General features: G+C 40.4%; 1 protein-coding gene across 1 annotated transcript; it reads left to right on the plus strand.

The window, feature by feature from the left end:
• The first annotated feature begins 1,042 nt into the window (after nucleotides 1–1,042).
• Nucleotides 1,043–1,384, plus strand: LOC132630723 (uncharacterized). Its single transcript, XM_060346289.1, has one exon. It carries the CDS (start codon nucleotides 1,043–1,045, stop codon nucleotides 1,382–1,384), a length of 342 nt encoding a protein of 113 aa, XP_060202272.1.
• Nucleotides 1,385–13,665: the final 12,281 nt, after the last annotated feature.

Raw genomic sequence — 13,665 nt, forward strand, 5'->3', positions numbered from 1 at the left:
CGGGCAGAGTGTTGGCTTGTGTTGAGGCTAGTTCATCGTTTCTAGAGTAGATTAAGGCAAAACAATTAGAGGATGGCAGTTTGTGTAAGATCCGTGATAAGGTTTTGGGTGGTGAGGCTAAGGAGGCCATGATTGATAGTGAAGGGGTCCTGATGATTAAGGGGCGTGTTTGTGTCCCTCGCATGATGACTTTATTCGGACGATTTTAGAGGAGTTCCACAGTTCTAGATACTCTATTCATCCTAGTGCTACCAAGATGTATCGTGAATTGAGGCAACACTATTGGTGGGCTGCGATGAAGCGTGATATTATTGAGTTTATTTCTCAGTGTCTAAATTGTTAGCAGGTTAAGTAGGAGCACTAGAGAACCGGGGGTACGCTTCAGAGGATGCCTATTCTTGAGTGGAAATGGGAGAGGATAAGCATGGACTTTGTCGTTGGTCTTCCGAAGACCTTAGGCAAGTTTGATTCGATCTGGGTAGTTGTTGATAGCTTGATTAAGTCTGCTCATTTCATACCTGTTCAAATCACCTATACTGCTCAGAAGTTGGCCCAGATTTATATTTGTGAGATTGTTCGTTTGCATAGGGTCCCTGTTTTCATCATATCTGATAGAGGCACGCAGTTTACATCCCGGTTTTGGAGGACTTTGCAGTTCGAACTGGGCACTCGATTGGATCTTAGTACAGTTTTTCACCCTGAGATAGATAGTCGGTCTGGGCGGACGATTCAGGTTCTAGAGGATATGCTCCGAGCTTGTGTGATTGACTTCGGTGGTCGTTGGGACCAGTTCCTACCATTGTCAGAGTTTGCGTATAATAATAGTTACCACTCGAGCATTGATATGTCCCCGTTCGAGGCTCTTTATGGCAGAAGATGTAGGTCTCCTATTGGGTAGTTTGATGCGTTTAAGCGAAGTCCATGGGCTACTGACCTTTTGAGAGAGTCATTAGACAAGGTTAAGGTGATTCAGGAAAAGCTCTTGGTGGCTCAGAGTAGATAGAAGGAATATGCGGACCGAAAGGTCCGAGATCTTGAGTTCATGGTTGGGGAGCAGGTTTTGTTGAAAGTCTCATCCATAAAGGGTGTGATGAGGTTTGGGAAGAAAGGCAAGCTCAATCCTAGGTTCATCGGTCTCTTCGAGATCCTAAGCCGTGTGGGGGAGGTAGCCTATAAGTTGGTTTTGCCTCTAGGTTTGTCTGGCGTTCATCCAGTTTTTCATGTCTCTATCTTGAAGAGATATCATGGTGATGGTTCCTTTAATATTCGTTGGGATTCAATCTTGTTGGATGAGAACATGTCTTATGAGGAAGGGCCTATTGCTATTCTAAATACAGAGGTTCATAAGTTGAGGTCTAAGGAGATTGCTTCAGTGAAGGCTTAGTGGAAGAACCGCCCTGTTGAGGAAGCTACTTGGGAGACTAAAACAAATATACGTAATAAGTATCCCCCGCTCTTCACTGAGTCAAGTCCCTTTCCCCTTGTTTCATTCCCTTGGCCCGTTCGAGGATGAACGGTTTTTTAATTGGTATATGATGCAATAACCCTCTAGGTTGTTATATGCGTTTTGACTATTTTACCCCTGTCGGTTCATTTCCGAGACTAGGAATGAGCTTAATGAAAGCTCAAAGAGTTAGAAGTCTAAAAATTGAGGCCTTGATTTTATTTTGTGTATATGTTATGCATTGTTTGAAAACATGTTTCATTTTCGTTAGGGGGTGACTTTGTAAATTTTACCTCCGCTGGGAATTCCGAGGCCACGAGTGAGTCCGTAGCATGTTTTTACATTGATGTGCATGTTTGGTTTGCGTTTGTAGGCCCTCAGATTGAAGTTGGGATTTTAGGTGAAAAATCAAAGCTCATTGGTCGAATGCGACTGCTGCAACGGGTGTAATACCGCTGCAGTGAGTCCGCCATAGCGGAACGAGGGTCACCGCCGCGGGGATCAGAGAATTAATGAGGTCCATCGTAGTGGGACAAACCCCGCTGGAGCAAGGCCGCTGCAGTGGTTGACGGGAGGCAGAAACTGACTTTTAAATTGTGGAGTTTCGAGTCATTCACCACTATACACCAGAAATTGTTCCCTAGAAAGTGAGAGGAGAAATACCTGGAGTCTTGGTGGGTTCTCCTTTGAAGGTAATTCTCAACCCTTTTCATTTTTCATTTCTTATTGATCTTAAGTTCCTACATTAATTGAAGGTCCTCTAATGGCGTAGAAAAAGGGTAAAACCCTAGAAGTTGTAAACCCTTACATAATTGATGGGTGGTTGATTTTGTTGTTGTTTATTCATCTAGGAATGTAGATTATCACTTTCTAGGATGAGGATCTGATTATTAATAGTAGAAATTTCATTTTGAGACTTAGGATTCTTCATATGTCATGACATGTTTTGATGATTTGACAAACCTTACTTAAAGAACCAGAATACTACTATGTATCTCGAGGTCTGAGTCTCAGGGGGGAACAAATGAGGTATCTGGGTAAGGGATCTGGTCCTTAGGGGGAATACAAAGAATGTCGTTTTGTCATCATCAAAAAAGGGGGAATTGATAAGAAATGATATGTTTTGATGATATGACAAACCTTAAGGAACTAGATACAATTAGGTTCACCTGTCTGAACTTGGATAACCTTATGATATCTTATATGCTGCTATTCTAACATGTTCCTTGAAGGACCAGATGCCTGAAGGATTTGCTCATATATGAGAGACCAAATATGTTGATTCAGAAGGACCAAATGGGATCAGGTCTCTAGCCTTCTCAGCCAACGGCGCAGCTGTAAAACTACTGATAGTATAGGTAGTATTTACAACTTGTTCGAAGAACAGATGAGGGACCAGGTTCCTATAGATAAAGGTCATTGTCATTGAAGCGTTGAAAGTCCAAATCTACAACTATAAAGTGTGCTACTGAAAAGTACAATGCAGCTGTACAGCAGCACCTCAGAAAGGCCGATTGATTAACGGTCCAGATTTCATGAGTGGTCTCCTCTACTCTCTCTCTCTCTCTCTCTCTCTCCTTGCATATAAAGACATCATCTTTCAAGAGAAGACTCATTCTTGCACAATATGAAAATTGCTCAATCCAAAGTGCAAGTCTCTACCTTTTAAGGTGTTCCTCAAGAACAGAGCCTCAGCAACCCGAAGGACCAGATCAAGAACTGAAGATGTTTTAGGTCCTCAGGTTGTTGAATCTTTGTTCTTTTGTGTTTAAATTGTAAGCCTACTCTTCCATAAAAAGAAGTTGATTGTAGGTGTTTTGAAATCTCAAAAGGTGCTTGTTGGAAGTGTGTTTCCTCAAGCCTTTGAGTGGTACACTAGGCTAGAGTTAAGCTTAGTTGTATTAGTGTATGGATGGCTAGTGTTAGTCACTGTGGTGCATTCTCAAAGGGTGTCTTCGAGTGGTACGCTAGGCTAGAATTAGTCTAGGCGTAGTAGTTAAATTCTCAAAGGTTGCTTATTGGAAGAGTGTCTTCACAAGAAGTTTGAGTGGTACGCAAGGCTAAAGTTAGTCTAGGTGTATTAGTGTGCTTGGTTAGGGGTAGTCAAGTGTGAGGGTTGCATATGCGTTATTATAAGGGTGATAGCTTATGGGAGTTGACTTCTAGTTTGCAATAGAGTTGTAACCTGAGTTTGCTCGGTTAGTGGAGTTGAAATCCTACTGGGGTAGGTCGTGGGTTTTAATACCTTAAGCAAGGAGTTTTTCACGTAAAAATCTTGTATTGATTCTCATACTGCACTGTCTGAGAGAATTGGTAGCAACCGGGTCTCTCTATATACTTGGTTTGGTAGATGCGTAACCTCTATCAATTCTCACAAAAATGGAAACTTTAGCCTGAAATCTGTGTGAAAGGGATTAGAAACCCATGAATTAGGGATGGTGTGCTCTTTGGGACGAAGATTATGATGAAATTGCTATAAGAGATAGTCCACCCATTTGAAAAGTGTAGAAGTAATTGGGTGTTCTTCCCCAATTGTTGTTCTTGTTTGGTTAGATCATTCATTACTCACTTATCATTACATTGCTAGACTTTGAACGTTCCGAAGCATTACGAAAGTGAAAAGTTGTCGCGGAGTAGCTTGCATTGTTCCAGTCCTGCGTCTGAGGTAGGTTATGGTTTACTTGAGTTAGACTTTGATTAGTTGAATGTATATGTAATAGAATTGATGGGAGAAAGCATGTATAGGTCTTTGGACATGAAGTCTGGTTGGAAATTCCTAGGTTGGTACCGATTGATTGATTATGTGGGTTTGCCGCGATTATTTTATGTACTAAAACCTGAGGTGTAATTGTTGTGTTATAAGAGGGAAGGAGTTCGCATATACTCTTCTTGTTGATTGAGATGGTTGCATGTTTATGCTGTTGTGGATTGATTTATCTGAGTGTTGTTATGACTTGTGGCCTGATGCCTTGTATTTATTGACACTGACTGATCATGTTCCATAGTGACTGTTGTCACGACCCGACTAGGGGCCGTGACGCGTACCCGGGGCTTACCACCGAGCACCACTCATTTTACTACTCATCAAACTCATTAAGCGTTCTTTTATTAAATTCATACTCAAATCATAGAAAAATCATTTTTCGTTTGGAAACATAATTACTTTTATACTCATAAGCCCTTCGGCTATCAAAATACTATATATATATATAATAGCAACATCGTGAGACCATATAACCCACACCTGCGTATCTACGAGCCTCTACTAGAATGCTAGACATAGGGACGGGACAGGACCCCGTCGTGCTCAAAATATACATATATACACAAAAGAATAATCAAGGCACCTCCGGAACAATGGAGGGCTCTCAAGTCAGCTAATAGCTCCTACGAGTCTGGATCAAGATCACCTCCCTGTCTACCTGTGGGCATGAACACAGCGTCCAAAGAAAACGGACGTCAGTACGAACATTGTACTAAGTATAAGAGGCATAAGTAATAATCATACATCAATGAGATAAAGGAAACATCAAATAAGGAACAACCTGTAACTGACTGTCAATTATAGATGAAATAATGCATACTGGCTTACTTTAGAATCATCATCATATCATGTATGCATATATGTATAAGCTGCCCGTCCATATAGGTACGGTGTGATAATCATTAGCCTGCGTCCAGGCCTCCCGTGTCCGGGGTACCATCTCAAGCCGCCCACTAGTGGTGCTACCCGTGCCATATAGACATGATGTAATCATCTATAAGCCGCCTGCCTTAGCGGTGCTGCCCGTGCCATATAGGCGCGGTATAATATCATCAACATGTACTCATCATAATGCATGCATAGAAACTCAAAGACAACTATACTTTATCGATGTGACGTAAGGTCGTGAATCCCAGATTCCAATATGGAGCATTTATAAGTATTCTACCTCACCTTGAAGGAAATAGTATATAAGGTGAGTGTATAGAATAAACAACATCATTAACTTTATAGGAACATCATATCATGAACTCTAGAATCTTTAGACTTAAGCTCATCATCATCATTATTGGGCTCGTAATGTATCTCTTATCTCATATGGCTATTCATGAACATAGACTCTTAGTTTTCCGGGATGTAGGAGATTCATGGAGAAGAAGGAAAAATCATGCCATTGAAAGAAAGGACTAGCCTCACATACCTTTTTCGTTTAACTAATCTATCGCTTGCTTGTTCTCCTTCAATGCCCACGTTTCTACCTTCAAGAGAATTCACATTAACATTAGCTAATCGATTACTTAAACGTGCCTACTAAAGCTACAGAAAATTGGGCAGCATTTCCTTTGTTTATACTACTTTCTCCATATTATATATCAACTCCCAAACATCCATAACAACATTCACAATATCACAAGCAACAATCATCATTCATCTACATTACCCACAATTCGTAATTTCACTTCAATTTCTCCATGATCATGGTCATAGTTCATTATTGCATTTTCTCACATATAATACTTATTCCTTGTTCTAAAGGTCGTTCATAACATACTTACAATCACAACGTATCGACAATCATGACTCAATCCAAGCCTTTACCCAACAATGACACTATTCCCACATTTATGACCCATTTTCTATGTCTTTCTACAATCCAAGTGTTTTTAACTTTACACACCTTAAACAACAAGGAGTGATCATAAAACTCACCTTAGATAATGGAAGAATAAGCCTTGAGTGGAAATTCTCTTCTTGCACAAAAACCCTAGCTCACTTCCCTTGGGATTTCTTTGCTTAGATGAACTTTGATATGTTTTCTACACTTGATTTTGTGGGTTTGATAAGGTTGATAATCAATTTCTCTTATATTTTTGTGGATGAATAATGGAGAGAGTTCTAGAGGATTCTTGAAGTGTGGAGAGTGGAAATGAAATGAATTAATAAGAGAGAGAGAGGGTGTTACACCCCGTCGTTTCTGTACGTTGAGATTCGTTAGGTATTAGCTATTCAATTGCAGACAATGGAGTTATTGTCGAGAAGATGCAAGATCATAGGTGCTCGTTTTACGATTATAAGAGTCCGAGTTCGCGTAACAGGTTATAGGAGGATTGGAAAACCAGTGAATTAAGGAGATTAGGCTTCCGAGGCTTTGAAGGAAAGTTGGGCAAGGTTTGGTACAAAAATTTTGTTCTAATTGGAAGAAAGGACATGTTTTAGTATATTAAGATTTTTGAAGTGAAATGAAAGTCTAAAGTGAAGTTCGGGAAGTCTAGTTTCCAATGCAACAAACCACTCCTCAATAGGACATCGGGGTAAGGAGATAAGGACATCACAAGGCGGGCTGGCAGACCACCAAAATGGTCTGCGCGAACGCGCAGAAGGCCGAGGGTCGATACAGCGCGAACGCGCCACCACGAGGCGCGAACGCGCTAAGAAATTTTGAGGTCCGGGTTCGGGATGAAGGTTATATTACAAGAGTGTAATAGTAATATATATATGACATTTGGAGACCATATGGTGTGAATTGGTTCATATGTCACTTGACGAAAAGCCCTCGTTGCTGCATGCTAAGTGGGGCCCATATACAGGATTTTTATAAAGGACATATGAAGAGATATATGAGTAGTACATGGAAAGTTGAACAAGTCCTAAGAAGGACCCATAAGCCAAATATGGGCATAAGCCCTCCAAAAGGACGATTGAAGGAAACATTTTCGGATGATCTGATTTGGAGGGGCCAAAACGCCATTATAAGTTTGGAATTTGGAATCCCACCAAGAATGAAAGTTGTAGATAATTGAATTATATTTCCAACCATAGGTCGTGGGTCCTCACACGATATCGGGATTAAGGGTTATGACCTTTTTACTGAACGAACGCGTAGTCAGAAAATTAAGGCTGCGCGAACGCGCCCAAAGGGGTGCAATCGCGCTGAGTTAATTTTAGGTCGGTCCAGGCAGAACCTGGACCGTTCTATAAAAGGCGAGGCCCCCTTATTTTTCAACCAAATACACCCAAACCTCCCCAAAACATCGAGAATATTCTCCAACTTTCCAACATTAACTTTTAGCCCGAAACCAGGTATAATTCCCAAATCCCGGTCCAGACGGCGTATAGTTGCAACTACAAAATTGTGTATTGAGGTGTTGCGGCTTAAGTTCAAGGTGGAGGAGTGAAGATATAGCATTATTATCGAGATAAAGGTATGAATCTCTTGTTATTAACGTTAATCTTGATTTATTTATAGAGAAGGAGTTGTGAAATTGTTGTAAATTAATTCTGCTGATGGAAAAATGGGACAAACGCCATATGGGATGTTTATGAAGTATTTTGGAGTTGGAAATATTATGGTTAATGTTGGTATTGTTGTGATTGTTGTTGGCTGTTGAATTGAGAATCCGGGCTAGGCACATAAACAGAGAAATGCTGCCCGATTTTCGGTAGAATACAGAATAGTTTGATTTGAAACTTGGAATAAGTGTGCGATAAGGAGGCTAACGTTAGTGTTAATCATCTTAAATGTCGACTTGCGAGCTTCGATAAATAAGCGTAGCTAATAAGAGGTGGAACAGGTATGTTAAGGCTCGTCCCTTTCTTTCAAAGGCATGATTCCGATGTTATGACCTCAAAAATGTTTCCATATCTTCCTTGTTTTCAAAAGTTAGATGTTTATGACTCCAAGGCATAACCCCCTTTCCTAATAATTCATAAATGTTTTCCAAAATGTTCGTGTTTCCTAAATCAGAGATTTATGGCTCCGTGAGCTCTTATGATAACAACGATGAACCTGCTTTCACAATCATAATGATGATGTCAAAGATGAGCATATTTTTTTACGGTGATCATGATGATGATGATTCTGTGATTAAAGGTTCCAAGTTTACGATTTCAATGACAATATAAGAGCGTTGAGCTATTTCTTGACTTCTCAATTTTATTTATGAATGATGACTATTTTTAAAGGTTCCAAAGTATATGAATTGATGTCTTATGAGATTTATGATCCTATTCTATGTTTTGTCTTGATGTTATTCTTCATTGATAGTCTCACCTTATAATAATTGTTCCTTCAAGGTGAGACAAAGCGACCATGATTATTCCATAATATAATCGGAGGTTACCGACCTTACGTCACTCCGATAGATACATGATGTTCTTTGGGATCTCATGCATGCTGCTTATATGATATATGTATAAGTATATAGGGAATTTGGAAAAAAGGGAGTGGCGCTATAGACGCATGACCACCTGATCAGTTGGGGTAATATGATATCATCCCGGACGCGGGACACATGTGGCTAAATGGATCGGAGCCGACGCCTCAGCATATTTTCGGTATATATGAACAAGAAATGTTTTTCACAGAAAGCTAAGCATGCATGGTATCCGCTCTAAGAGGTACTCATATGAACATGTTGCTCTTCTATCTTACGATATGCTCTATATTTCCATTCTGTTATTATTTATACTTTACATCCCTTACTATGTTACTATTCATGCCTTATATACTCGATACATTATTCGTACTGACGCCCCTTCTTGTGGACGCTGCGTTCATGCCCGCAGGACCAGGTAGCCAGTCAGACGATTCGCAGCAGTAGGACCTCCCCTCAGCGGCAGTCGGTACGCTCCATTGATTCAGAGCTTCAGTCCGTTTGGTATGCCATCTTGTTATGTACATATATGGGGACGGCAGGGCCTTGTCCTGTCCCTTCCACAGTTTGTACTCCATAGAGGTCTGTAGACAGTGATGTGTATTCATGTTGTTATTCAACCTCGTCAGCACTTATTTTGTTGTACAGTATATATGAAGCGGCCAATCGGCTTGCGCTATTACCCTGAGCATTTGTGTTTATATGTATGTGTTGGCCGTGGATTCCCGATACAGTGTCTCTTATGTTGATTGTTCGGGAGACAGTCCAGCTTTGTTACAGATTGTGTATGGGCCCAAGATAGTCAGTGAGAGGTAAATACGGGTATAGGAGTGCTTGACCAGCAATGGTCGGGTACTTGTCGCGGCTCGTCGGTTTGGGTCGTGACTGAGGGGTCCTTATATCAACTTAAAATCTGTCCCGACCAGATTCTACGGACCAACATACGGTTCGTATAATTTATACTGACCGTATGTATGGCCGTAGATCTGGTCTAGTGAAGACCTTCATTCTGGGCAAGACATACGGCTGGACATATGGTTCGTATGTTTGGCCGTATAATGCCCAGCTCTCCGAACTCGTTCTCGTCGACTCGTTTGATCTCCAATCCTTATGGAACCTTCTTAACACTTGGTTAACACCTCAATACTAATCTAAGGGACATTATCACTCTTCTCCAAAACATCATTAAATCCTCGTTAACTTGTTACTCGTAATTCTTTTTTGACACCTATCGTAAGCCTTGCCTTCCCTTGGCAAACTTTCTTCCCTTATCTCGAATGTTACATCCGACATTTTTGCATATTCGAAAAATTTGAGATAACTTGACTTGAAATGAATAAGGCCATAATTGGACTTTACTTGGTATGAATGTGTTGGCTATGAATACATTGGTGTGGAATTACGAAAGGAGGCCAAGGGCAAAGTTGGAATTTTGGAAACTTGTGCCATGAATTACAATTATTTAGCCAACAATTGGGCTCAAAAAAAAAAGAGAAACAAGGCCCAACTTGGGAGCCCAACCGGCCATGGCATGTACAAGGTGCCCAAGTCCATGTCTTGAATTAATTCCAAGTGATGAATTATATTATATAAGTGGATAACTGTCAAGAAGTTTCAAGAAAACACAAAGCAAGAACAAGAAAAAGAAAGAGAGGCATTTCGGGTAAGTGAGAGAGAAAGAAAGAAAGAAAAGAAAAAAAAAACAATTCTAGCCTTCAATCTTGAGCCAAAAAAATTGTAGTTGTGGTGTATTACTACTAAGCCCAAGATTCTCTTCAAGGTGATACAATTATTTTGGCAAGAAACTACCATTTGTGGCAAGTGGAAAAGTTGAGAAAAGGTAAGAATTTTACCATGGGATATATGTATATATGTTGTAGTGTGTGGGAATGAATGAAAAGCATGAAAATCTTGTGAGTTGTGAATGTGTGTGTATGGCCGTATGTATGTATATGTTGAATGTCTATGGTGACTTGAAATTATGTTGAAATCTAGTTGTAGTTAATGTGGGAATTGTATTAGAAATGAAAGTTGAATGAATTAATGGAAGTTGGAGAATATAGTATGTGGCCGTGTGGTGTGTGTTGATGTTGGAAGGTGAACTAAATTTTGTTAGTATGTTAATTGTGTTAATTGTGAAGTGAATGAAAGAGTAATGGTTTTTGTTGTTATGGAAAAATGATTATTAAGTTGTTGTAGGAAAACATGCAAGTTTATTATAATTATGTAAATGCGGAAGTGAAAGTAGGAAGATGCAAATTATGGTTATCATTGATGGAGTTGGAAGGTAAGAATATGTTATGGATGTTTATCCTAAAAGATTGGAAGTTGTGGGCGAAATCTGCCCCTAGTAGGAAACTAGTATATTGCGTATATCTTGAGTATATCTTGTGAAAATGGTATGATATGCCCCTGAAATATGTTGTAATGATCTTGATAAGTGTTAAATATGAAAATGGTAGGATTGGTTTGGAAGTGTAAGGTTGAAATGACAGATGTTTCGTTATGCCGGAAAGACGGCTAGTAAAGCCATATCGTGTATTATGTTATGCTTGTTGTTGTTATTGATGTTGTTTCTGGGTTGCTGTGTTGATGAACCAAGCCGAGCTAAGTCTCGGGGATGTTATATATATAGGGGAAATGCTGCCGAAATTTCGGTAGGCAAGTATGTATTAAGTTTGGAGTCTTTAAGTTTGAAATTAACAATTGGTAAACTTGACCATTTCTAGATTTTGGACGAAATTGGAATTGAAGCCAAGCGAGCATAAGGCGCAATCGAGGTATGTAAAGCCTTCCCCTTTATTCCTAGGCATGTTCTGGATGTAATAGGCTCGGCTGCGAGCCTTAAGTACGACTCCGTTTCTCGGAATTCGAGATGGAAATCCGTTCCAATTCCTTCAGTACAATTGAAACCATTTCCTTATAAAATGCCTTCAAAGTGAACTTTTGCACAAAACCTTCCGAAATGGGGTCAGAACATTTCCAAATGATTATGGATGACCTCATAAGGTCTATTATCAGTAATTTACATATGTCGCCTCGAGTTGGTCCGAGGCGGGCCCACAAGGCCTGATGCCTTCTGTATAACCTTAATTACTTTGGGTCTGTCCGATTTTTCTCAGAAAACATCTGGACTATTATTTTGATTATGAAATGACTATTTTTATGCAAATCTTACAAATTGACTTCTGGACATCTGAGAATCTGATCCTGATAATAATCTGTCGTGTCTTCCTAAGTAGGACATAGGCGCGTATTATGCATACTATCCGGATACTCTGACTTGACTCGCCGTTTGGCACCCTTCAGTTTGATTGAGTCTGTATGTTGAGTTTGTATGTATGTGGTTTCTCATTAATCTGTTCGTGGCTGTCTCAATGCATTCCTTCACTGCGTCCCGGGCCAGGTTCTGTTATCGTGCATGTTCCTCTGCATCGTTCACCGCGTCCCTCGGCGTGCGGGCCGGGATCTGTTATATCTGTATGATTATGATATTATGATCTGTGTATGGGGATGGCGGCCAGGATGGCATATGATCTGATCTGATTCTTTCTGTCCACCGCGTCCCGTACTAAGAGGGCCGGGTTCTGTTACCGCGCCCCCAGACAGTGCCGGGATCTGTTTGTATGTATGCATGTGCCACCAGCATTTATATAAGCACATGCCTCTGTATGATTCTGTATGATTCTGTATGACTCTGTATCACTCTGCATGCATAATTCTGTCCGGCATACTTCTGTCCGTCCATCTGGATTACGATTTTGTCTGTATGTCCGTATTGATTCTGATTCTGTATGTCCGTATGGATACGGTTCTATCTGTCTGTCTGAACCATGATTCTGTCCGTCTGTCGGGATAATGATTCCGTCCGTCCGTTCGATTTATGGTTCTGTCTGCTATATATATATGCTTCCGGTTCAGACTATGATTATGTTTGTTATGTTTCTGCTTTGCATACTCAGTACATTTTTCGTACTGACCCCCGGTTCTTCGGGGGCTGCGTTACATGCCCGCAGGTACAGATGCACCTGGAGATATGCCGCCAGTTTAGGGCATCGATTCTGCTGTTTTGGAAGAGCTCCTTTAATCCAGAGCAAATACTTTTGGTATATATCTTCTGTCATCTGTAGACTCTGTATGTATGGTATTTTGGGGTACGGCGGGGCCCTATCCCGTCATCTGATTCTGTATGTCTGTAGAGGCCTGTAGATAGATATGTGGGTTACGGGTTTCATCTGTTTGGGTAAGTACGAACGATTTTATGACTCCGTCTGTATGTTAGCTTCATCGGCTTGTCTGTAAATTTCCGTATGTTCAGGTATGTATATGTTCGCGTGCGCCGCGTCTGTATCGGCCTGATTCTGTACACATCTGTTTGAGAAAAAAAATTTGTATGGTACGAAATTCTGTTAAGTAGGTACGTATGGGTATCCAGTTAGGATACCAGTCGCGGCCCACGGGGTTGGGTCGTGACATCGAACGTCTTTGAAATTTTAATTAGGGTCATCAAATGTCATTCCTTACTTATCGAAATATCGTATACTTCTTGCTCTTCGTTAGTCTATTCACTGTGCATCAACGGAAATTTTTTCGAGGTGTAACAACTGTTGAACTAAAAATACGTTGAGATTTATATTGTGATCAGATACAACGATAAATATATATATATGAAGGCACATTTGATAGGGGGTGAGGATGTGACCTAGTTATGGGCTCGTGATCCGAGGTTAGTTCTGGAGCGAGTGGTACATGGACACCATGGGTCCCCTGCAGGTCATGACTATTGAGCAAAAATTTCCAGTAGCGTGTGTGTAGGGTTGAGATACTATCATTGTTGCATTACATTGCATCGGACTTCTATTATTCCTGTTGATGGTTGTGGCTGGACTTACCTTATTCCTGTGTTGGTTGATTTCTGTTGATGACATTATTTGGTTATGTGTTGTTGTGCCTATCTGCTTATCTTGCTAATTTTATGAACGTATGCATAATACTAATCTTAGTCGGCATATGATATCTATCGGTACATAGTGTTTGTACAGATATTACGTTGTTGCACCTTTTTTTAGTGTAGATTGTGTGTC

The sequence above is a fragment of the Lycium barbarum genome, chromosome 3 (genome assembly GCF_019175385.1).
Source record: "Lycium barbarum isolate Lr01 chromosome 3, ASM1917538v2, whole genome shotgun sequence".
Taxonomy (NCBI): Eukaryota; Viridiplantae; Streptophyta; class Magnoliopsida; order Solanales; family Solanaceae; genus Lycium; species Lycium barbarum.